This window comes from Rhodnius prolixus, unplaced genomic scaffold, assembly GCF_049639745.1.
Source record: "Rhodnius prolixus isolate KJV_2025 unplaced genomic scaffold, Rpr scaffold_1, whole genome shotgun sequence".
In the NCBI taxonomy this organism is placed as follows: Eukaryota; Metazoa; Arthropoda; class Insecta; order Hemiptera; family Reduviidae; genus Rhodnius; species Rhodnius prolixus.
In genome coordinates, this window is record NW_027411581.1 from 26,923,496 (window position 1) to 26,945,053 (window position 21,558).

Below are 21,558 nucleotides of genomic sequence, written 5' to 3' on the forward strand. Positions count from 1 at the left end.
GCTGTTATTTTTGAAAGTGGGATAAGTCCAATTTTTTAAAAAATGAGTTAATGGTAAACTTCAGTAAGATATACAGGGGTATACGGAGGAGTGGTCGAAACTTTGGAAAGTGATTCAGCAGCTCAAATGCAACAAAAAATATTCTCTTCACTTTGGCCCGATTCTCAATAGTGTTAAAGATCTTTGCATTTTTAACTTTTCCCTCGATATTCGCGTTTTTCGCCATAAAAACGGCCGTAACTATTCTATCCTTTATCCTACAACAAATCTGCTTATTCCAAACGAAAAAGCATTAAATTTCCTATAAATTTGCTTGGTACAGAGCCTCAAAACGATTCTTATAACAATGAAATTTTTACTTGAATGTCTAAAAATTTCGTTCTCGATGATTTTTGTTAAAATTTTTAACTGCATTTTTTCAATGGTTAATGAATCAAGGAATCACATAATTTCAGAAAAAGTTGCGCATTTATTGAGCTTCAAGATCATATGAATTTTTTTGGTTTTTAATAAAACCCTACCCCGAACAGAGGGGTGTAAATGCAGAAAACTGGGATTTTGCGTAACCGACTTTTCATTACTAATGTACTCAAATGTCAATTTTTGGAAAAGGAACAAAAAGAAAAGTAACCGGTTTAGTTTTTATGGCGAAAAACGCGAATATCGAGGGAAAAGTTAAAAATGCAAATATCTTGGACACTATTGAGAATCGGGCCAAAGTGGATAGAATATTTTTTGTTGCATTTGAGCTGTTGAATTATCTCCCGAAGTTTCGACCACTCCTCCGTATACACCCTGTAGACACATTCTTTCCATATTTATAATCATACATTCAATGGAGTACGATTTTTTTTATAAAGTCAACAAAAGAATTTTGACTATAAAATGTTATCAGAAAAGTATTTTTTTTGAAAGTGGAATAAGTCCATTTCTAATAATTATAATTAAAACAACTTTCTTATTGCAATTATTTTTGATTATTACTACTTCAGTGTACGCTGCTCGTTAGCAGATATTATGCTAACTGTAAAAGAAAAATAAGTTTAAAATATCTTTTTTTGCTTTAAAGATCTTACGAAGTAATTTTCATTTTTATATTTTTAATATAACTGAAATTATAAAAAAATAAACTTGGTTTTACGTGCATTTAAATGTCTTCATTTTAATTATTACTTTTTACATAAAAACCCATTTCAGTAAAGCTATAATGTCTATAAAAATATGGACTTAAATTTACTCCTGTTTTTATTTCTTGTAATACGAGTATGTTTTTTTTTTTTTTTTTTGGCGCATCAACAGCTGAGGTCATTAGCGCCCGGAGCTTTTTCCAGTGCACTGCCGGCCTCCGGACAGTGTTCTCTCGTTACAGACAACACTGTCCATCACCGGACAGTGAGCTGTAAGAAGCTCCTAGGAAGAGAAAATCTAAGGGTCAGCTGCTGGATTCGAACCCGGGACCTCCACGTGGGAGTCCAGTATGCTAACCTCATAGCTAATCCCTTCCCTAATACGAGTATGTTATTTTTGAAAGTGGTATAAGTCCATTTGGAAGTAAAAAAAAAAATCGTTTATTTTTTTTAAGAATTGTAATAATTATTATTTCACAATAAAATTTAAAAGGTGTATAGTGTTAATAACATCACTTGAATAGATTAAGGTTTACGGATATTTTTGAATAAACTCAAATGCAAAACCTTAAATATCTCGATACATGGAAAAATGGACTCATACCACTTTCAAAAATAACAGTTCATATGAGAACTTTGTAGTAAAGTAAGTTTGCTGTCACCTCCGTCCACGACTCCTAATTTGGTAGATGGGTGTGAAGCTAGCCAGAAAAAAATGGGCATTACTTTACATATGGGTAACCCTGCAGCGGTGGGTAATTGGGCCAATAGCTGAAAAGAAACTCTTTGGTTTTTAGGTTTCAAATTACTTACCACGGCCCAATTTAGAGAGGAGCCGAAAACAAGATATTTCCACTTTATTCTTCTCATTCTCCAGTATCACAGTCTTCGTCTCACAGAAACTTCGGCCTTCAGGCCAATTACTTAACGTGACTAGTGCCTCTTCTATCTCCAATATTCGATAGTAACTAATGCCAGTTTCGTTTTGTTTTCTTATCGTAATAGAGTAACTAGATGATGTAGTTATGTTATACTAACACATGCATTAAGTAGTTATAGATGAATACTGATTGAAAGTATTTACATAAATGGATGATAAAAAGGGCTAAGTAGCAATGTAATACTTTTAACACTCGCATATTAGGAAATTATAAAATTAATATAAGGTTAACAATTACTATGTATGTACACTATGGGTTTACACTATATACGTAATAATATGAATTGACTAAACGCTTGGTAAATTAAGAATGATGGACTGAGCATCACAATGTTGTTGATACTGGAATGCTTGGATGAAAGTTAAGTAGCTAAGTCCGAGATTTGGTGCAGTGACTAGTCAGAGAGTGTGCTTACGCTGGTCGTGGTTCATTACCAGAGCTTCGCCTTACGCACTTTTCACTTTTGTAAAATATTCAAAATCTTTTTCTTTTCTTAACACTTCATCATCATTACCCTTATTCTCTTCTACCAAAATTCTCTACTTCCAAAACACCGTCTGATTACTTCAATCTTCTCTGGAATTGCTCTAATTTCTCTCGTCCAGAATGTAGCAAAAATATAGCTTTCACATATTTCTGCAAACATTCATTTTGCTCTTAACTTTTAGGGGTCCATGCAGAAGACCGGAACGAACATCTTAGACATTTTCCGTAATGGTTGTCTTGCCCAATCCTTCATAATTAGTCTTTAAATGACTGAGATGATCTCGAGATTTTGCTTAACCCACCACCTGGTCATCCGCAAGGCGCCAATCTAGTAGTAATAGTCTTTTTGAATATTACAAATTTAACTTATTTACAAGTAAACAAGACAATCACCATAGTCATAGACCGTCGGTGGAACAAGGCGTCAGTGTTACGTCATCTATTTGAATTTCAATTTCAATCTGCCACATCTCACATCTGTATCATAATTTTTTTATTCGGAGATGACCGTAAATTTGGAATAATGCATTCGACCTTTCAAACCCTTCGATCCTTGGTTTTTCTCTGAGCATATTTAACGCATGAATAAATAGGCATTACTTTTCTTTTATTCTTAAAACTAAAAAATAAATCCTAACGAAATACTAAGATTCTACGTAAATAGTTGTTACTAGTGATTTACAATCTAACAGATTGATAATATAGGTAATATTAATAATCTATTTATTTGAAGTGCATTGTATCTTATAAGCAAGGAGTTGCGTTTTAAGGAAAAATGAAAATAAATACATAATTTCAATTATCTCATAAAATGAGAAACTAAATAATATTAAGCTCTAAACTATAAAAGGAAAAGAAGAAACAAACAAAGAATTAGAACACCAGCTGTTCACCTTTTTGAGATAATAGCATTTTGGAAGATGAACCATATAGGAGCTGTCTTGCATTAATGATACCTTAACTTAAACATGACTTTCTTTTATTTAAACATTTAATGGTATACATATAAGAATATATTTTTCAGTTGGGATTCGTTTTCAATAGTTAACAGGTTACCCAAATAGTCCACTGTTGGCAATGTATTTTAAAATGTACTGATTTAAATATCAATCTCTGCACAATGAAACTTTTGAACAATGGAAAATAAAATGGTAAAGATTTAGAGAGCACAATGAACAAATGTCATCCGGATAATATTGATAATAGAATTGGATTAATCCATTGCAGCATTTTCCGCAAAAACACGACCGCCAGAAAAGAAAGTTCCAGTTAAGCGAAACTTCTATTCGTCACCGGGAAGGAAGGGAAGTTATGGTTACGTGAATACCTGTATTAATCCATATCCACGATATCCAGAAAGGTAAAAATTAATAGTTTAAATCTATTTTTAAGCATCAGTTTAAATTCCCTTCATTTCGTGGTTTAAAAAAAAATGTGTACACCAATAATAGATTCAATTAGAATCCAATCCTCACGATCTAAACTTTTTGGTAAAATCTTTATTACGTCTCGAATAAAACCCTATAAATAACCTATCCATTCCTTTCGTACCCAATCTGGATAAATTCCTCTATGAATAATACCTAATCCTATCAACAGAATCCTCTACAACAGCTTCCAAGCCCCAAACGACTGAAGCGCCAGTGGCTACGTGATCATCTTCACTAATACATCGATACAACTTTTCATAATTTTATTCCAGCATCGCATTTGCTTGTTGTAAAAACAAACCCACAAACAAAAACAAAAACAAAAATTTGGGGGGATTCATTGTTGAATCCGCAAAGTGAATTGAATCCGTCAATTATTTCATCAGTCAAGGCCGTTTTGATCGATTTTGTATTTTAGTTTATTTTCAAAGATTGATTCATCAGATTGTGGACTCCCAGTTACCAAGCTACTTAACCTACACTCTAAACAATTTCCTTCAGTTCATCAGTAGATTCTTGCATTGTCATTATACTTGTCAGCCTTGTTGGTTCGTTTGAAACTCCTGAGTTGCTAATTAATGTAAGGTGTTAGTCGAATGCCTCTGATTAGTTGATATACATGTTATTGACTGTCGACTCAACACATAACCATTGCAGGCAATTTAAGCGACTAATATTAACAACTTATATACCACAAATACTAGGGATTCTTACTTAATGTCTGACCATTTTTAGGCTATAAAACATTGTCATCGTTCTAACTCACTATTTCATTAAAATAATCATTACGTCAGATATAGTATACAGGGTGACCAGAGTTATATGCTCCACCCACTTTTTTTTTTTTAACGGCGGGAAATTTCGAGAAAAAAACACGTATTTAATCATTTTTAGCCTAGTTTATTTTCAGTGATTGACCCATTTTTTTAAACCCCTGTATCTCGAGATACAGTATCCAACTTTTGTTTTTCAAATGGAACGTTATATTTTTTGTTGCATATTTTTATAGTATTTGAACTCCTAAAAAAGACAAAAACAAATTTTTTGAAATCAGTTAGGTTTTTCAAAAGTTGTGGTAATTTAAAATATGAAAAACAAATTTCAGTTTACTGTCAAAATTACGTTATTTTTTTTTTTATAGAATCTGTTCAAACTGAGTACAATCAACGGATAGGCAAGCCAAAACTCTGGACTCCCACGCTTTGCTTGTAGCAGAACTTATGGTGGCGAAGTCAAGATCTAGGCAGGCTAGAGTTATTCGACGTTTCAGATCATTGACTGAAGCCTCGGGATTAAGGATACTTTACACTTTATTTTTTAGGTATCCCCACAAAAAAATAGTCCATTTGGGTTAAGTCCGGAGATCGAGGTGCCATTGGATGGGATAATGTGTCCCTAAGCACTTTTCATGGAAATTTCTGTCCAGGTAACCTCAAACCACTCTCGCATTATGTGCCGGGCAACCAACGTTTTAAATGCAAATAGGTTTGTTTTTATATGTTTCAAAACAATTTACGGGAAATTAACAGTTTTAATAAACCTTTTTTAAAAAACATTTGTGGCCAGGTTAATGGTGAATGTTTTTGGAAGATCTTTTTGTAGATTTATTTATTTTTGAAATACGTATGCTGTTTGTTGTTGTGCATTTTGCACATTATTATTCCAATTAATGTTATTATTCTTTCATCTCAACATTGTTTTTCATCGCTAAAACTCACGTATTTCAAACAAATACATACACATACAACATGTTTTGTAGTAAAATCTTTCATCAACGATCATCTGTTTTTAAACAAACATTATTTGTAAAAAAAAACTCCCATTTACAGAGCTCTCAATCAGTACCAAATCATTTTTTTTTTTTTTTTTATCTTCGCCACCCGTAAGTCACGGCAGTTCTGCCATCCGACGTCGGGCTTCCCAGTACACTAATGCTTTTTTCCTGTAGATATCGTCCGATAAGATATGAATTCTTATGTCCTCGATAGAAGGACACACGTCAAGGTGTTCGGAGGACATGTCTTCTCTTCCACACAGAGTGCAGGTCGGGTCCACCGCCAAACCAATGCGACATAGGTGGTCCTGCAAATAATCATGACCCGTGAGCAGTCTGAAGCAGGCCACGCCATCCCTTCTTGTCAGATTAGGTGGAACTCGTCCACCTGGTTCAACCAATACTTGCCACCGTTTTCCATCCGCTTTTGCTTTTTGTCTGCACTTCACTTCTGATCGAAGACAGGCAGCAGTTATCCTTTTAAAAACGTGCATAGAGATCGGTTGCTCAGGTTGATCCATTTGCGCACCTCTTTTTGCCAATTCATCGGCTCTCTCGTTTCCAAGCAGCTCACAGTGTCCTGGAATCCATTGGAGCGCTATTGTCTTATTGCTTTTATTGGCAGCCTCAATCGCTGCTCTGCATTTCGCTATGACTGCCGACTCTGCATAGCTCGCTCCAGCTATAGCTAGAATCGCAGGCTCCGCTCATTCCAATTTGCTTCTAACCAATTAAGATTCGGTTTATTGTTGGGAGGATTATAACAAATAAAGAAAGTTCTTTGGCATTTATCCTTCCATATGTCGACTTTTACTGCTTTCATCTTATCTTCAGACATCATCTCTTTTAACACTTCAAATTACAAACCAAAGACGATCTTACGAGGACCATAATTCCGGAAGCTACTTGCCTGGCTCTTTTAAGTACGTAAATCTGGAAACCAGGGAGCCGATAAAATTCGGGGTTATCCGTAGCAGCACCAGCCTCAACCACTCCAACCACATCGGCGTTCTCCTTTATAGTTATATGTTTTAATTCCGCGAACTTATCATTCGTCAAACCTCCTGCATTCCAAAAAAGCGTTCTTATAAAGAACTTGTCAGAGCCTTGAGAAAGGCTGTTTGTAGGGGCCACATAGTGTGTTGGCCCAATCATACCGATGTATTATCGTTGTACTGGGTTGTTTGTTTGGCGTCGGGGACAGTTGTTTAGCGTTATCCAGGGGGCACCAACGAGGAGGCAACTGTCATCACCCCCCCAGTACCAAATCATTGCATCCCTATCATTGTATCCCAATCATTGCATCCCAATGTTTGTATCCCAACCATTACTTGCATTCAACTTATTATTTAGTCTGGCCACTAAAGAATTTTTAGAGTTTTCTATTCATTTTAGATTGCTTATTTATCTGGCTTCCTCATATAAAGAAATGGTTAATGTGCAAACAAGACCACCAAAACAATAAATAAATAAATTTATCTGGCTTCCTCATATAAAGAAATGGTTAATGTGCAAACAAGACCACCAAAACAATAAATAAATAAATTTATCTGGCTTACAGACATCTTAAAATAAATTCTTAATTTTTAATTGTTTCTTACGTTTCACATTGGTCAACCAGCGATTTTGACAAGTTTTAATTCATTAGAAGTCACTATTTCCAAATCTTGACGAGGCTTTGGTATAGTACTTACAAGGTCGGGTTGGTAAGTGGAAGATCCTCAGTTCGAATCCAGCATTTAGCTACATTTTATTTTCGTTGATTTCATCCGCTTGTTGATACAAATTCGAATCCATTTATGTCCACCCTTCGTCTAGCCATTCTATAGTACGGGCCTAAAAATAGGAAAATGAAAAAAAATAAATAGATTTTTACGCTGCGTAAAGTATATACTAATGACGCTTTGCAGCTATGTTATTCGTTTGAATTATTAAAATGGATCACCTAAAGGGCATTAATATTGACTGAAAGTGGATATCCCAATTTTGCACAATATAATTGTTAACATGAGCACTACCTGTAGTTGTTCAAGGCACAAGGCCTTTTTGGGTCAGAACTTATAGTAAGATAAACTTGGAAATCCATTTTGATTATATTATCACTTCTGACTCTAAAGTGTCGGTCAAAATTAGACAACCAAAACTAATTTTTTTAGAATCTAGAATTAAGGGTAAAAATTAATTGATTGGTTAGATAATCCTATTAACAACTAAATTTGATCTGTTCTAACGAATTAATGGCCAACTCACGGTCAAATCCAAATTAGTAAGTAATCGTTCAGTGTAAACTGAATTAATCCGATAATGAACACAAATTTTACAGAATTGTCTTAATTAGTGATGAGTCTTATCAAGGCAAAATTTTGTCCAAAACTGAGGTGATAGCCTTTTTGTTGTTTTAAATTTTATGAAAATGAAATTTTGTCAATGCTCTTGGCTAACTTTTATCAATATACCTTTGTTTAATTTGAGGTTAAAAGAACGGAATTGAATATCTGCAATAAGATTTGATTTTCTTATAAAATTAACAAACAAATGAAAGAATAATATAACAAATTGATTTCAAAATCTATCAAGCCCCCCCCTGACAAATCTAGCTGTAATTGTGTATTTTATTTTCAAAATTTAATTATAGAAAAATTTACTTAGAATTTTTAATATAACAAATATGGATGTATTTTAAAAGGGGCCTCTTTGATAATTTACGATGGCAGGTTAATGTAATTTCTCCAATACCATGCAGAACGTGCATGAGTGATTTAGCGTTCGGTGTTGCGGTAATGGCTGCCTAATCAAGCCATTGAAGCTTGCCATTGCAGCACTTGTCCATCCTCCTTTGACATGCTAATTTTACTGTTACTCTACTATCTGTCTCTAACTACCTTTGATTTGTGAAAATGTACAAATTTATTGTATTTGAATCATTAATGATCAATTATTGTAGCATAATAATTTTGTATGAATCATTCTGCAATTACATCTATTATCACTTTTGATAATAATTATCTTTGAAACAAGGAACTAGATAATACTGGTTAATTGCGACGGATTTAATTGCATTTAAATAAAATTTGTTTCATCGTCACTTCAAGCATATAGCATAATACTTAGCATTATGTTCTGGATTAACCGTCAGCTTTTAGAACATCATTTCGACGTGGCATTGCGGTCAATAATAGACTTTTTTGCAAAAAACAAAACAAACATTAAAACAAAAAATTAAGTACCGCACTAATTTATTGATTATTTTTTATTTAAGGGGCGCCAACTTTTGTGGCCCTTTGGCGCGGTAATATTTTTTTAGTGATTTGACGGCCTTCGGAAAGTGCGCTCTTGCTGACAGCGCTATCCATCACCAGAAAGCGGGCAAGAAGCTCCTAAGAAGAGTAAATCTAAGTGATAGTAGCGCTCTAAATTTCCCATAGAACTAAAATGGTTGATATACCATTTCTACCCTTAAAACTTTGTGAATATACGGACCAGAGCTGTGGGGGTTCAACCAAACCTAAAAACTGTAAAGACATTTCAATCAAAATTACTCCAACCAATAGCTGACACTCCTTTCTAGGTGACTAACCTCACTCTTCGAAACGATCTCAACATTACTTCGTACACCAATTCGCCAAGACTAAATACCTAAAGTTCTATACTTCCTGTCTAATCGTTCCCAATTCGTTGTCACTCCCAATAGTAATCCTTCTTCACTTCTTCCTTTGTCACGCGGTGTACCTCAAGGTTCTTCCCTACCTCCCACCCTCTTCTCCATTTAAAACAATGACCTTCCTCTTTCCATCTCTCATTCCCAGTATCACCTCTATGCTGATGATTTTCAGATTTACCTATCCTTTTCCCCGTAGGATTTGTTTGAAGCTGTGTTTAAACTTCAAGAAGACCTCAGTAACATCTCAGCATGGGCCACGAACAATAAGCTTACCCAGAATGTAGAAAAGACCAAAGCTATTCTTATTGGCTCCAACCCACTCCTTAAATCATTGGCTCCTCTTCCTAATCTTTTCCTTTACAATGCCCCAATAAAATATTGTTCCTCTGTGAAAAACCTTGGTATCACTTTCGATCAAAACCTATCCTGGAAAAACCATGTTTCCCAAATCTCTCGTCGTTCCATCCATATCCTTAAGGAGTTTAATAGTTCCCGTCACCTTTTTCCAATTAAGACCCGGCAACTCCTAGTTTCCTCTCTTATATTCCCCCATTTCGACTATGGTTGTTTAGTGTATGGCGGTCTTTCTGGTGATATTGAAGCTAAGCTTAAGCGCCTCATGAACTGCTTCATAAGATTTATTTTCAGCATTTCCAGAGACTCTCGCATTTCGCACTGCTACGATGAGTTGAAGTGGCTTTTTCCTGTCTATCGCCGCCAATATTTTTTGGCTTCTTTCCTTTTTCAAGTCATCCAGTCTCAAAGGCCTTCCTATATTTTTCAACAAGTTTAAATACTCCATCCATTCCCGTAACACTAGATCTCGCTCATCTGATCTCTATATTCCCTCTCACCGTACCTCATCCTTTGACAAGTCCTTCCTAATACGTGCTACCTCTCTCTGGAACTCCTTGCCTTCATCTGTCCGCCATGCTCCTACCCTATCCATCTTTAAATCCCGTCTATTCAGTTATCTCCTTTCTATTCAGCTTCCTCCGAAATTCTAATTGTTTTAATTTATTTCCTTAATTTCTGCTGTTTTATTATTTTATTTTTACTTTCATTTTCACTTATTATATTTTCACTTTTTGTAAATACTTATTTATTTATTTATTTTCTGTTTAATCACAGGCCAAACTGTTAAGGCCTCTATTTGTTCCTGTATTTATTCTTAGGGGACAATTGTCCCAGAATAATAAATTTCTTTTCTATTCTATTCTATACTGCTCTCTCTACTTGCTCGAATCCTTTTATGCAGTCTCTCGCCTCCTTTGACATCCCAAACATTCGCTAGTGGCCCCGAATCCTCCTCGAGAACTGAAGATCATCGTCAACATTAGTTTCCAGTAAAGTGTTACCTCTGGGAAGTTTCTCACCTCCTGCTCTTCATGCACTAAATATATCTTCGCTATTTTCTTATTTATTTATTGAATATATTCAAATATAGAATATAAATTTTTAAATAAATTATTTAAAACAAAGAAGTATTTGGTCTAAAGTTGCTAAATATATCAATTATTTTTAAAAAATAGCGAAACCAATATTTTTTTGCCCTTTGTTGCAGTGGAATTAAATATGAGGAAAAACCGCCTCCAGAAAGAAAATATACCGTAACTAATCCTCCGTTTAAAGGACCAAGCCCACCAAATCTCTTCGATACGAATCCCTATCCAGAGCCTCCAAATGCTAATATGAATCAACCAATTTACAAAAAATTTGTTGACCAAAGGTGGTTGCTTTCAAAAGAATTCAGGCCAGCTGGCCGTGGTAAGCCGGTAAGTAAAAAATATAATTCTTTCTGACTTTCAATAAATATTCCATTGAAAATTAGCTATCTTCAGATCTATGTAAGCGTTTCAGGCTTACAATATTTTTCCTATCGAAAATCAAAGAAAATACGAACATCTAAGTTATAAGGAAGTATGCTAAGTTTAGTTGTTCCCTGTTCTTAGTTCAGTTGTTTTTTATTTTAATGGAAGCTTTATCGTTTGAGATCCTACTTTTTTTTTTATTGTATATTTTGCCCCAATTAACAGAAGGAAAACTTACGACGGCATCCATACAACATTTTACACGAAACATAAATTGTAAAACATTATTCATTGTTTTTAGTGACTAATCCAAAAAGAAAAACCATTATTGCCGATTTAAGACATCATTTTTTATTTATTTTCGGCCAAGTTGTAAAAGCGAGTTATATAAACTTAAATTAGGATAGGATATAGTTTAGATGTAATCGAACTCCTGCAAGATTTAAATGCTGTTATTTGTTAGAATTATCCGAGAGGTTGATATTAGTTTTTACTTCTTAAGAATTCTGACTACGAGGTAGGTAAGAGAGGAGAGCCCTATACTTTTATCACAATTAGTTCCTGTAAGATTTCTTAAAGTAAATTTATTAGGCAAATTGCCTTTTTGCAGTAACTCTTACCACGTATTCTCGTGCGTAGATAACCAAAGGTGTCCTCAGCCAACATGTGAATTTGCATTTGAACCATTTGAGTAATAGCAACCGTAGTATCGACTATTTTTAAGTTTACCTTCAATTCGTACGTTAAAGCCGGACTAGAGACCCACCACATGGCTTAGATTTCCATTTTCCAATGTGGATTTCAATATTCAAGTGGATACTTTGAGTTCCACGGCCTGACTCTGCCTTGTAGTTCCCAAGTACCATCCAGTGATAGAACAGCAATATCAAGAGGAAGCCAGGCTCGATTACTCAAACTAACAAGGGAGATTTCAGATTAATCCTAGGCGTACTTCAAATCCTTACCTTTCCTTAAACCCGCTGCCAGTACTAATGCAGAATATCCTTCCTAAGTACACTCACGTACACAAATCTAATCCCTGGTAAGACACTTCGAGTGTAGAATGGCATTAGTCGATTGTGATAAAATTATAATCGTTCTCGGATATAAATTCTTGAATGAAATTATTAAAACAATCTACTTCTTACTTTAATAACAAAAGTAAATAAATAAGCAAAACATTTTTTATAAAATATGCGTTCCCTTTCTTCTAGTCTCCTGGAGAACAGACTTCCTCCATCTAAGTCCAAATTAACTTTTGGAAGTTTGTACTTTTTTAAAAATGAGTTTGTGTACAATTTTTTGTTTTTTGTATTTACCCAGAGGATTTCCTGTCAAATCTGATGGTTTGGTGACACTTTTTCTGTTTTTGACTTTTGCACATTAGTGGAAATTGCTTTCTTATTGCTTTCACTGATGAAACGAATCGCTGGGCGCGGCTGACCAGAACGGTACAACACCCGACTTGTTGCTCATTCGCTGCAGCCACCAAGAATCTTAAAATGCCTTTTCATTCGACTTTATGTTTATTCTATGCATTGGTAAATTACTTGTAATTGGTGTCAGCAAGTGAAGTACGAGACTCAATCATAAATAGAGTCGAAATCTCTCCACCAAACTACCTCTACTACTACGATGGGTGAAAATCCGAATCCGGTTTGAGGTACAGTAAAGATGCGTGCTACCATGAATAGAATTTAAGAGTTTACAGACTTTGCACTTTGTAACCATATTTACCCTGTCCCTCTCCTTTGACATTAGATGTAGTTTACTTTGGAGGCTGGCGTTCAGGCTGTCACGAAACGAATTGGGCAAATTGAAAGTGTCTTGAAGTTGAAGATAAAGGTAACTGCAGCCCGAACGCTTGAGCATGCGCCAATAAAACGGCTAACATGTATCACCAGAGCAGCCGTATTTAAAGTATTACTCACTACAAACTAATGAAACAAAGAAACCTACATAAAAAGTACCAGAAATTGACGTAGCTTTGTAGAGTCTATAACCACTTTAAAAGATACGAAGTGATTGCCGAAGGAGAAAGTCCTATTAGAGTATAGAACGATCACGCCTAGTATCGCTGCTGAACTCTGAAGCAGCTAGAGCTAACTACAAACATACCTCGAAACGGAAGTCATGCGAGTGTCCCTGATTAAATTGGTTAAACCGCAATCATTTTTGAGGGAAAGTTGTTACCAAATTACCTTTATTTTAAATATGATAGCTTGGGTAATATTCCTTCCAGTTTATTATTATTTCAATTATGACCAATAAACGGATGTATTTATGTAAATCAACGACTAATTAAAATTCGGACTGGTTGTTATACGTAATATTGGAATAATGATCAAAAGCTTGTTTTATTGTTGCAATCTCAAGTGGAGGCAAATTACTAATAAATTCTCCAGCATTCTCTTTGTCCAGCAGTACGCAGCTGCTCCAGTTAACAACCCCATAATGCCCCCAACCTAGTAATTTAAAAATTCAAACAGTCCGTGAACTGGGGTTAGCTAGTACCTACTTCAACCAGCTTTACCAGCACATTGTAAAAAGCTTTGTACTGAAACATACTGAACTGTTTTTTTTTGTACTTGCGGAACTTTTGTACATTTTATTTTTTTTGTTTATTTTAAATGTTTCTGCAAACATGAAACTCAAACCTCTACTAACATTCAATAACAATAATAAAAAGCTTAATTTATGTTTGGAAATTTCATAATGCTCAATGTAATTGTTTTATTAAAATTTATGTTCTTGCAATAATTATGTTACCTTCTAGACAGCAATAATTAAAATTTCCGATTTCAGGCTTTTACTGGAAACAATGGTTATGAAGCCCGTGCGTTCTAAAAAAGAAGGAATTTTTAGTAAATGGTCTCTCCCTGTCTGTATGTAACTACGTACAAAATCCTAAAAATTGCTAATTGGAAACTATATTGAATATAGATTAGGCCTTCTCAGTGGCTCGGATTGCAACCTAAAGTTCAAAATCCCTCCACCGTTAATACCAATTTACTAAATGAGTTTTCCCCCCTTTTTCGAATATTTCTCCAAAATGGCTCCAGCGATTTTCTGTAAACAATTCGCATTTTACTCATGATGTCTAAGACTATTATTCAAAACATTCTTTTTCAAGAATCAAGAATTTTTCAAGAAAATTTGATTAAGAAAGAGCGGCTGATTAGGAATACCTCTGAAGATCCATTTGAATATAATGTGCGGCTCAGTAAACTGCATATAATTGGAGGTTTAAGTATATGCCAAAATTCCGAATTTGATGATAATTACACAATCGGAAGTCTGTCTTTACTGAGTGGATTCATCAATTTGAGGTTGAGTTCCCCTCATTTTTCCTCATGTCACTAATGTTGGCCTTTAAGTATTTAAGAAATGTTTCCAGGACAAGTCGATTAAAAGGACTCTTGGGAGACAGAGTCGGTATTCTTCCCTTCAAAGTACCATTTCAGCATAAAATTGTTATTTTTCAAAAGGAGATTAAAAATCTCCATAAAACGAAGAGTTCGAATAAAATTCTTAAAGTACCTCCAAAAGTTCATTTACGTTTGGTAAGTATAGGATTTGAGCATTGGAAAAATAGATAGCAGAAAGGGTTCCTTTGAGCTTATAGAGCATGCCTTGGTATCAAAGTTGGTCTAAAGCTTGAGAAATATCCAAGAATATTCTATGACAGTACTGTCGCAGCTTAGGAGCTCAGGAACTGATAGCAGGCGGAGAGATATCGAGTGATAATTCCGAGAATCGATTTAATAATTGCAATTTCAGGCAGGATTTCAATTTGAGTTTTACTTTTAAAAATGTTTTTAAACATTTTTTTTTTTTTTATTAAAAGTAGGAGGCTGATAGGTCTGTAAGAGATGAGAAGTTAAACAGGACTATGGGTTCCGGAAACGTTCTTATTAAGAGAAATATCCATAGGAGTAGGAAAAAGGAAGTAGAGGGTTGTAAAAGAAATTACGAAAGATTATTACGGCTCTTCTCGGAATGATATACACGTAAGATTATTGGAAGCAATAAGGTTGTATCCGGGATTTTTCTTTTTTGACTTCTTTAGGGGTCAACGTTTTTTCCTGTGATGTTTCTTCCTTTGATCTTTGTCCTTGATTCCAATGAGATCAATACCAACACCTGTATTAGGCATCAAATGAAGTTTTGATTAAGTAATATAAAATGTTTTCAAAGGAGCAGAATTCTCTTTAAACTTTACAGCTATTGACATTTCGACTGGTTAGATTTGCTGTAAAATGGCTTGTACCTATTTTATAAATTTTTTCCTTAAAATGAAATTATAATCATGTAAAAGCAACTAAAATGTGAACCACATTGAATGCGGTTATTACTGAAGTTATGTAAAGTAACTGTGCCTATTATTAAAGGTGCAGGTCATGGCATCATTACGAGTACGTCCAACTCCTCAAATAAGTGATGGGATAGAACTTCTATTATCAGAAGTTAGACTCATGGAAGGACCGCACAAAAGGAAGAACATTGCTCAGGGCAAGAGGTGCCAAGACTACGGTCACTGCAACTATCCCGCAAGATATGTAAACCCACATAGGAGTGTAAGAAGTCAAGAGAAACGTCTCCCAAAACGCCAGAGAACCGACATGCGTGCACTGTCTTGAAGAGCACTCGGCCAACTATAAAGGCTTGCTATAAAGGCCTGCAAAGTAGTTCACACTACTCCAGAGGTCACCAAACGTTTTTGCACAGAGCTTCATATTACTGACAAATAACGAGTGCGGACGGCATAATCATTATGTACAATACTTGCAAATCAGAACGAAAGCTCTGAGAAAAAGATGAAAAAACAAGGACTACCAACTTATTTATTTATAAAAAAAAATCAAGTTCAAGTACCGTCATGATAAACTGGCGTCGCGGGTAGGGTCCGACCCTTTGGGCTGTCGTTCGGTGACCCCTGCATTGCAATATTGTTTAAATATTGGCAATTAGTGCATTGGTGACACAGAAAGTAGGTGTCCAAGCCTAAGACAAATCTTAGACCTGTTTAACAAAAGCAGTAAAGTTTATAATTCTAACAAAAGTTTATAATAAATAACCCACCAGTGCCTATTTTATCACAGTATATCCTAAAAACGTTAATCGAAATAGACTAACATTATGAGCTAATTTAGAATGAACTAACATTATGACAATTATGTAAAGAACTGTAATCAATGTCATTGTAGGCCATCCAAAATTTAGTGATTACATCACAATATAAGGCATATTGCGCATTGCATTATTGGTCAAAGAATTGTGTGAAAGTCAGACAGTTTACGGTTGTCCTGCCAAGATTCACAGAATATATCCAACCATTTTACACATATACCTACTATGTATTTATCATTTGGATTGTGTAGCGTTCCCTAGAGAAGATTGTAGAGCTAGCGTAGAGTGAATGTGTAAAGCCGCTAACTTAGCGACGCTTGATGATGCACAGACAACCTTGTGACAGATTCTGTTACAAACCTCGCTGCTGTTATTGTACATCTCTTCAGCTTCCTTACTGAGCTAACTACTTCCTCTTTACCCCCACATTCACGTCGTTTTCAATAGATATTGTCTCATTTATCTCATTTTACTGTTTTTGATTCGCTCTACTAGTTTAGTGTTGTCTACTTCAAATTTAAAAAAATATCCAATATTATTAACGTAACTATTAGTTTAGTTTAATTGAGATTTTTAATTAAATACCTTTGAAAACACTTAACCATTCCTAAGTATTCTTAAGTGGTGGGGACAAATTTGAGAACATAAATACAACCTGCATTTTTTTTGGAGACCAGCAAAAGACGTATAACGTATAACGAAAAGGTATCACTAGCAAGTCTCCAACAAGCGTGCACCACTTACCGAGTAACATAAATAATCGTTTAACGCCAAACTACCATTTAATCATTAATCAGTTTACCAACTTTAGCAGCATCTGTTGTATTATGAAATTATTAAGGAATTGGGGTATTCACTGAGACGGGCAAAGGTGTGCACACAATCAACTCTGTTTATTAACTTCTTCAGTTCAGTGACAAAATCATCGAAGGTTTCCTGTTCCTTCTGTTTTCTGCTATTAAATCGAAAGCTAGAGACTATAAGGTTCTTCTGAGGACTTACATACTCTTCAAATTTCTTCAGGACTTCTTCAAAGATTTCAGACTTGCCCTCTTCAAATTGGAAAGTATTATAAAGTTCCTTACCCTTTTCTCCTATCAAGTTGAGTAATATGACCGCTGCTTTTAGAAAAATTTCTAAATCACTTTAAAACCTCTTCCAATTTTCCAATAAGTTTCCCTCCAAACTTAGTGGAGCCGGTGGTACAAAACAGCTCATAGCCATCTTCTTCCCTCTTGAGTTTAACAAAATTATTTTTATTCTATTTTTCTTTTGAATTATAATTAACCGGCACTATTAATTATTAATATTATAATTAACCGGCACTATTAATAATTTTTTCATAACAGTTCCGAATCCGACTGTGCCATGTTATATTATGATATTATTAAGGAATTGGGGTATTCACTGAGACCGGCAAAGGTCTCAATAATCCACCTTTGCCGGTCTCAGTGAATACCCCAATTCCTTAATAATATCATAATATAACAGCATCAAAAGCAAATCATCGCCTCCAAGGGGTGTAAACACAGCATTACAATATTAAAATATAAATAAATAAGAGAAGAACACGGAAAGATAGGAAGGACGAAGTATTGAATAAAAACTAAAGAAAAAATTCAATCACCTAATTTTTGGCACTAATAGGTTTACCTAAAAAAAAGTGGATCCAAAGAACCAGGGGAGAAATTGGGAGAGCACTACTTAGAACAAAAAAGCATAACAGAATGGGAAGAAAAAGAGTCAATAATTTTGGGCCCACACGATAAAGTACACTAAATATTCTCGGTTAAATGAAAAAAAAAAAAATAAATAAATAAAGTAATTGAATAACTAAAATAAATATACCAACTAAACCTGGGAGTCATGTGGTTTACGGATGGCTCCAAGATGGCCTGCGGGACCGGAGCTGGAGTGTATGGGGCTAAACCTAAGGCACTCATTGAGAGTCCTCTTGGGAGATACGCTACTGTATTTCAGGCCGAGTTCTTTGCCATTAGAGCTTGCGCTGGGGAAAATCTGCAAATGGATCTTAGAAATAGGGAGATTTGCATTTTTTCGGACAGTCAAGCGGCACTGAAGGCCCTCTCTTCCTTCAGAATTACCTCTTCCCTGGTCTGGGAATGTAAAAAGGCCCTAGATCAACTGGCTCGGCACAACAAACTCCGATTGGAATGGGTGCCGGGCCATGTGGGGATCAAGGGGAACGAAATAGCTGATCAGTTGGCCAGGAATGGAGCTAATACTCCCTTCACTGGTCCGGAACCAGTCCTGGGGATCACTAGGGGTGCAGTTCGTGAGGCTCTCAGAGACTGGATCTGGAGAGAACACGAAAAGTACTGGGTGATGCTTCCAGGGGTCAAACACAGCAAGAGGGTTATGCCCTTGTTGGGCAAACAAAGAACTAAAGTGACTCTAGGTTTAGGCAGGAATCAGATTACTCCTACTCACGGGGCACGGAAGGTTCAGAAAGCACCTGCACAAGATAGGGCTTAGTAACTCGGAACCTTTGTGCAGATTGTGCCAGGAAGAGGAGGAAACGGCCTATCACCTGTTGATCGATTGCGTTGCAATTGAGAGACTGCGCTATGACATCTTTGGAACCTTGAGGCCAAAGGAGATAACAGCGCAGAAGGAACTAGTAGGGAAAGCTCTCGACCTTCTTAGGAGGGGAGGTTTCACCTACTAGGTTTAAGGGGAAGGCACAATAAGCCTCGTGTGGCTGTGGTGCCGTGGGGATAGGGTCCTGCCCCGTCTTTTCAAAATCTAAATCTAACCCCTTTCATCCACTGTCCTGGATCCCCTTTTTTCCTTTAACAAATTAGACAAAGTTCATCGCAATTCTACTCTAATCGACGCGAGAGTATGTTCGTGTCACAAGTATGTGCAGTTGGTATGTTCAGCGAGATTGCGAACTGAATTCAGCTGTTAAAATAAAAGCTAGCGCAATTCCATCCTATGGGGTGTGTATACCTTTCGTTCTAACAATTAATCTTGGATACATTAGTTCTTTTATTAATTCAAATTTTTGAACGTTTACAGCTAGGAGGACATAAAGGAGGTGGATTTAGCGCCTTTCCTGTTTACATAGAAAGCAGATATATTGATCCATGGAAGATTTACCGATCTGTGGCCAAGCCAGGAAAATCCATACATCCACGAGATTTTTTCCCGCAAGTGAGAAACAAAACTAGAGCTATGTTCTCCATTGTCAATATTAATGTTGATAAAAAAGTGACAGCTGAGAATTTCTCCACGATTAGGCCAATCACTTTCACCAGAGAGTTTCTTGGATGAACAAAATAATTGGACATTACACTAATTTATTGTAAAAAGATCGTTTAATAAATCTTTACATATAAAAATTAGAACAGAAATATTATTCTCAATCAGTTTTAACTCTAAATCAGTTTTACGATATTTCTGAAATTGAGATCTAATTTAGGGTTCTGAGTTGGCCAAAACAGTCTGGTTCAAACACTCGCGTGACTTTCTCTTTCAACAATACTCAAGGTTCAAAGATTGAAACACCGATTTTCGAAACTTACTTAATTCTGCTTTGAATTTTGGCTAGCCAAAAGATCACTTGCAAATCTTTTTGGATGATGGAGCCCTCCTTTTGATGAATTCAAAAAAAGTACCCTGAAACCTCCCATTTAGTTAATGTTTTACTTTCTCTGAAATATGTTTTCTGGTTATTTTAAAACGGCGTCTTATAACCGGTTCTTCCATTAGTAGAAAAATGTTTTTGAATGAGCCATTGTGGAGCCTTTTCTGATGATTATCCAAAAAAGAACAAGGTGTTTTCTAAATGGGATCATTACAAAGATTACTTTATACTACACTGTACCAAAACTTCTCTTGCTAACTTCCTTTCATCATCATCCTGAGCTGAACATTACTGGATTCTGGCTGCCTCAAGAATTGCCACCACACATTCTATCCCGGGCGACGTCCCACCGATAGATACCTGATACTTGTTTCCTGATAAATGTTTGTGTACTGTTGTGGTAAGGGTACATGGTGTACTGAGCGTCTGTGGAAACCCATGGGGGGCGCTGCTCCCCCAAGTACCTTCATGGGACAGGCACCCCGTGGGGGGGGGGAAGATATTTCCTTAGGATAAACAATTTTGATGTTTTAACTTGAAATATGATATTAAAACCTGTTTGGACGTAGAGAATAGAACTTAGGGGCTCAGCCAAAGCTTCTAATAATTACAGAATTAAATATTTTCAATCGATTATTCTCCGTATTTTGTTTCTAACTCTACCTTGCACCTAAATCTCCTTGTTCCCTATGTTTTTGAAGCTACAAAATTTGTGTTTAGCATTACTTTTTGCAACAATCGCGTATAACTAACAGAAGACCAAACTGAACATATAAGAGATTACTGTAATGTAAAAGAATTGCTGTCAGATCCCTGGGGGATTACAGAAATTAGGTGTTAGGATTTAGCAACTTGTAGATAAACAGTGAACATATAGAAAGCGTCTGAAGTAAATATTATACTTGTTTAAATCAAACGGTATAGTTTATAAAAAGTTGAAAAAGTTAGTGGATCTTTCTTGAAGTTAATATGAAGAAGGGAGGAGATTTACTTATTGGTAGTGTAGAGCGAGGGGCTATCTGAGGTGATGGGGATGTTGGAGGAAGCCAGCAGAGGATGGAACACATAACAAGGCGATCAACTTGTTGAAGACAAGTTAGAATTGGTGGAGGAGTTAGTTGAGAAGAGGTGTTGTGACTTTAGTACAACAGAGTGGGAGAGTGGAAAAACATGAACGATGGCGAGAAAAGTTAGCCCTGGGGAAATGAAGTAATTTTGTGGTCGGTTGGTCCACACGGCGATGGTTTCACCATGGAAGTTGTGTAGAGAAGCGGCAAGGACGAGAGTTCCAGTGCTCCAGAGAATCTGGAGGTGCCATTTCTGCTAGGTCCCTTTATTTGCTCTGTTTGAGCTGTTAGGGGTTAGGGAAGAACATTTGGACAGATGACGAATACCAACTCATTCTTGTTAGCCAAATATTCCCTGGCAGACTAATTCCAAAAAAATCATATCCCTGGAAAACTTCATTTCCTTTTAAGATTAACCATATTTCTTTATCGCCAATATTTTTGACGATTTTAAAAATCTATAATGGATTGTCAGAAGCACGCTACTTCAAAATTCTATTAAATGTGGAGTAAGCAGAGAA

General features: G+C 35.8%; 1 protein-coding gene across 4 annotated transcripts in view; it reads left to right on the forward strand.

Moving 5' to 3' along the window:
- Positions 1 to 21,558, forward strand: part of LOC141458226 (cilia-and flagella-associated protein 96-like) — a 90,800-nt gene that overhangs the window by 9,376 nt on the left and 59,866 nt on the right. For 3 of the 4 annotated variants that reach the window (XR_012460817.1, XR_012460818.1, XM_074135965.1), the window contains exons 4-5: positions 3,782 to 3,914; positions 10,984 to 11,194. Coding sequence is in view for 2 of the 4 variants with exons in the window: in XM_074135965.1 (XP_073992066.1) it covers positions 3,782 to 3,914; positions 10,984 to 11,194 (344 nt within the window). In the remaining 2 variants the exon portion in view is untranslated. Of the gene's footprint in view, positions 1 to 3,781; positions 3,915 to 10,983; positions 11,195 to 19,402; positions 19,717 to 21,558 lie in introns of those variants that run through there. The other variant, XM_074135961.1, reaches the window with a different exon arrangement.